This window comes from Squalius cephalus, assembly GCF_949319135.1.
Source record: "Squalius cephalus genome assembly, chromosome: 13".
In the NCBI taxonomy this organism is placed as follows: Eukaryota; Metazoa; Chordata; class Actinopteri; order Cypriniformes; family Leuciscidae; genus Squalius; species Squalius cephalus.
The window spans coordinates 21,745,769-21,750,243 of NC_137134.1; the positions used below are offsets into that span (position 1 = coordinate 21,745,769).

Here is a 4,475-nt window from a genome sequence, read left to right on the forward strand (position 1 = left end):
AGAATGAAATATCTGAAAAGTTCTATTTTAAGCATAATTTCTGTGTTAAAACACAACTTTGGCTACATTTTGCTAGTTTTAATACACGTTGTGGACTTTAAAAGAGCATATGTGCATAATGTTATATATTCATAAACTGCATACATTCTAAATCACTGACTTTAATATCTATTGAATGTAAGATGTTAGAATGCTTACCATGCAAAGCCATTAAAATGATTATACATAATACATCTTTGAGACAGACAATGAAACATTTAGTTGAACTTTAGCTTTTGCTGGAGTTAATATTGTATTAATATTAATACATTCATATGTTTAATATGAAAAGTATTTTAATATAATATATATGAATGATTTTATTCAATTGATCAAAAGTGACATTAAAGTTATCAAAAAATTAAAGTTACAATTTAAAAAAATATCATTAATAATAATAACTATAGTATAGTAGTAGTAATAATAATAATAATAATACATTTTTCTTTAGCACCAAATCAGCAAATTAAAATGATTTCTGTTTTACTGGGTTTGTAATCAAATGAATGCTGCTTTGGTGAAAATGAAATAAAAAAATGAAATAAAATAGAAAATAAAATAAAATAAAAATAAATGTTTCTTGAGCACCAAATCAGCAAATTAGAATGAGTTCTGTTTTTTTTATTTTATTTTTTTAAATCCAATGAATTCTGCTTTAAAATAAAATAAAATAAAATTTCCGACCCTAAACATTTGACCAGTAAGTTTTACACCAAACAATTATTTCATGAAATGAGGGTCACCATCTAGATCAAGCATCTTTGTCCTGATGCGCTCAGTGGTTGCTTCGGCATTGTGGAAACCTTTACTCGCTCTCTTTATTGTTTCAGTCACAGTTTCTCTGAGATTTGTCAGATCAAAGACCGCTGAACCATTGCACAGCTCACAATTTAAAGCGGAACTTCTGAGGAACTGAAGGTCTCATAAAGGGAATCCCTAAGAGAGGTATACTGCATGGTCCTCTTGGTCTTGTTGTGACAGCGCAGCTCTGATCAAATGAAAGCTTCACGCGGTCTTTATCTGTAGCTGTTGCAGAGCGTCCCTCTTTGACACCCAATGCCTGACTGCGCATAAGTGGAGGGGAGCAGAGAGAGGGAGGAGAGAAGAGAAAAACAGCAGGAGGAGGGTGAAATCTAGCCAGACTATTTTGAAGAGCCACAGGCTGCGCACAGCAAATTGCTCTGGAGTTAGAAAGGATGAAAGGAGGAAGATCGAGATTATTGCTGCAGAGATTTCAGAGGTGTGGGCAAGTGGAAACTTATTGACATCTTTGGCGTCGATACTGGGAAGAAGATGAGAATTGAGTGATTTCAATCTACAGGAGGCGCAAGACTGCCACTGTGGAGGAGTGCCGTGCTTCTAATCCTTCAGAAAAGAGGTAATTTTCTTCTAGGTAAACTTACTTTTAAATACTTTACCTTTTACAACCCACGTCGATTTATGTGGGAGGAAGAGATCTGAGGACTGGATCGGATTTGAGACTTTGGGGCTTCAAAGAATTCTTCTGCTGCAATTTTTCTGAGAAAAACATGCATACGTGAACCCCACGCACTTACTGTTCAACGCAATCTGGAGTGATGAACATCATAGGAGAGGCATGTCAGTTGTAGTCTCGTATGCGGCGGTCTGAGGAATAATGATGGGAAGAAATTCACTTCTGGCATAAAATGAGAAATTTATCGCATTTGTGACCCACTCTTTCGGAGAACATGTGGCTTATTTCTCTATTCCCTCTCGCTTTAGAAGCCATGAGACTCCTCTTTGGAAAATAAGAGCCAGTCGTTGTGCTTACAGACTGGGAGATCTGAAATATTTAAGACTCTGGCTGTGAAAGATGCAATTAACGATTAATGAAAACTGAAACGGCTGTGATCAGCATGCACAGGTTGCCTACATTCACTCTGAAAACTGTGGGAGTGAGTTAAGACGAGAGGACTAATGACTGACAGCGGTACAAGGTTTGCTGTGTGGTACCCCGGAGTACATCCTGTGCATTAGGTTGTCTTCAGCCTTGGGCTGAATTTAGAAACAGCAAGTTTGGCTCAATCTTGATCTTTTTTTTCTTGCTTCCTCGTTAGCTCTTCCTCCCATCACACCTCATATTGAGGAACAGGTTGCTGTGCTATTAAGCAGACTTAGATTAACTACTGTTTCCAGGACTGCGTTCCTTTGGGATGAACAGTTAAGCAAACGCATATGGGTCTACAAAACTTGGTTTGATTGAACATTCAACCACCCATCATTATTTCCTTGTTCCTCATAATCAACATGGTCCCACCGCCCCCTTCCAACAAGCCACACGTTTGCCTTTCGTGTGTTCTTATCATGAGTAGCATGGCGCTGCTGGATGCCTACCTCGTGGAGCAAAATCAAGGTCCACGGAAGGTGGGCGTCTGCATCATGGTGATGGTAGGCGACGTGTGCTTCCTCATCGTGCTGCGGTACATTGCAGTATGGGTTGGTGCCGAAGTACGAACTGCTAAACGCGGCTACGCCATGATCCTCTGGTTCTTCTACGTCTTTGTGCTCGAGATCAAGGTCTACTTTGTCTATCAGAACTACAAGGCGGAAGGCGAGAGAGCGGAAGCTCTTACCTGCAAGGCTTTCACGGTGCTGCTTTCCGTGTTCGTGCCGGGACTTTACGTGACGCTGGCAGCCATCGACCACATGGAATACGTTCGGCCAATCAAGAAGAGGGAGGAGCTGAGGAGTCGACTATTTTGGGTTGTGGTGGATCTTCTTGACATCTTGGACATTCAGGCCAGCCTATGGGAGCCTCAGAGAAAAGGTCTTCCCCTATGGGTGGAGGGCCTTACTTTTTTCTACTGCTACATACTCCTTCTGATACTGCCGTGTGTGTCGTTAAGCGAAATAAGCATGCAAGGTGTAAATATTGTGCCGCACAAAATGTTGTTGTATCCCATTCTCAGTTTGGTCGCCATCAACTTTATTACGATTTTTATACGGGGAGGGAATATGGTGCTTTATAGGGACGTCCGTGTGTCTGGAATACTCATGGGCAAGAACGTCCTCGCCATTGTCCTGAAGACGTGCAGCTTCGTGCAGTACCGGAGACACCTGCAGGAGGCGCCGACGCCCGCTCTCGCTCCGGAGCTACAGAGGGATGCAGTGCCACAAAGTTCTCGAAGGGCAGTGCCAGTCGCAATGCCAATGTCCGTCACCATGCCAACTCCGCAGGTAGTCATACAAGATCTCACCACGCTTCCAGAAGAGCCCGAACTTGAGGAAACATGACAAAAGGTGGAATTAGAAGAGTTTGCACGGAGGATATTTGGACAACGCACAACATGAACTGCTTTGAGATTTTTATCCTAAAGTTAATCCGGGTGTACACTGTCTGATTTTTACTGTACTTATCAGATTGTATGACATGATATTATATGGGACTGTGCAGCCCAAACCACAGACATTTAGCTAGACTTCGAAATTGACTGCACTGACTAGGCATTTTGAGTCACCACAGTGTAAAAAGAAATCATAATAATTATTTTCATCTCGTTTTCCAGTAGAAATGGCAACTTTTAAAAAAAACAAGATACATTTACAAGGCCAGAACACTCCTTTTGGGCGTTTTTGAGCGTCAGTCGTCTTAGTTTTTTCGGTGTTAGCTCTAGTCAGGCACCGTCGGTGAGAAAGAGAACTCTGATTGGCTGTTGAGCTTTGCGAACGAGTCAGTGAACAAGAATGAAAGTAAAAGTGATGAAAGCGAGCAAAGAAGTCAAGACGGTACAGACAGACAGAATTTTACGTCATCTTACCTGAGCATTCAAATGCACGAATATTTTCATAATAACATTAGCCGACTGGAACGAAGAAACTGATCAGCGTGATTGATATTCAAAATGGTAAGCAAACGCTGCTTTGTTTACGGTTCGTAAATCTAAAGTCATAGTAAAGAAAACAGACTATTGATACCTGCTGATATAGACAGATATTTACTTACACGCAGGCGCAGAACGCACATGCGAGTTGACACTCACCTTAAGTTCTTTTGGTGTGTTCAAGCGCAGCTTTTTGACCGAGACGCAGCAACACAGTCAGCTTTTGTCGCCGCTAGCTCTTTGACATCGGCTTGGTGTGTCCCAGGCTTTAAACAAAATTGTGTAGGCTATTTATCTTACCACATTGGTAAATAACTTTTTCTTGTTATAAACATAATTACATTTTGATTTGTGTGTTGTTTTGCTGAAAGATAAGAAAAAAATTGTGATTAAGAAAAAAAATCAGCGTAGTACATAACATTCTCACATTCAATGCCAATTCCAAATTTCGCCTTGAAAATAAAAAAGGCTGAATGAGTCTCTGACAACAAAAAAGTAATGTTATCATAGAGTTATCAAATATCATAGAGTGTGCACCCAATTTTAGTGAGATCATGTGATTAAAGTTGTTGATGAGGTGACAAATGTTCGTGA

General features: G+C 40.5%; 1 protein-coding gene across 1 annotated transcript; it reads left to right on the forward strand.

Annotated features, from left to right (window-relative positions):
* The first annotated feature begins 1,192 nt into the window (after nt 1-1,192).
* Nucleotides 1,193-4,200, forward strand: tmem264 (transmembrane protein 264). The gene has a single exon (XM_079891510.1). It carries the CDS (start codon nt 2,308-2,310, stop codon nt 3,292-3,294), a length of 987 nt encoding a protein of 328 aa, XP_079747636.1. The 5' UTR covers nt 1,193-2,307; the 3' UTR covers nt 3,295-4,200.
* The last annotated feature ends 275 nt before the right edge of the window (nt 4,201-4,475 follow it).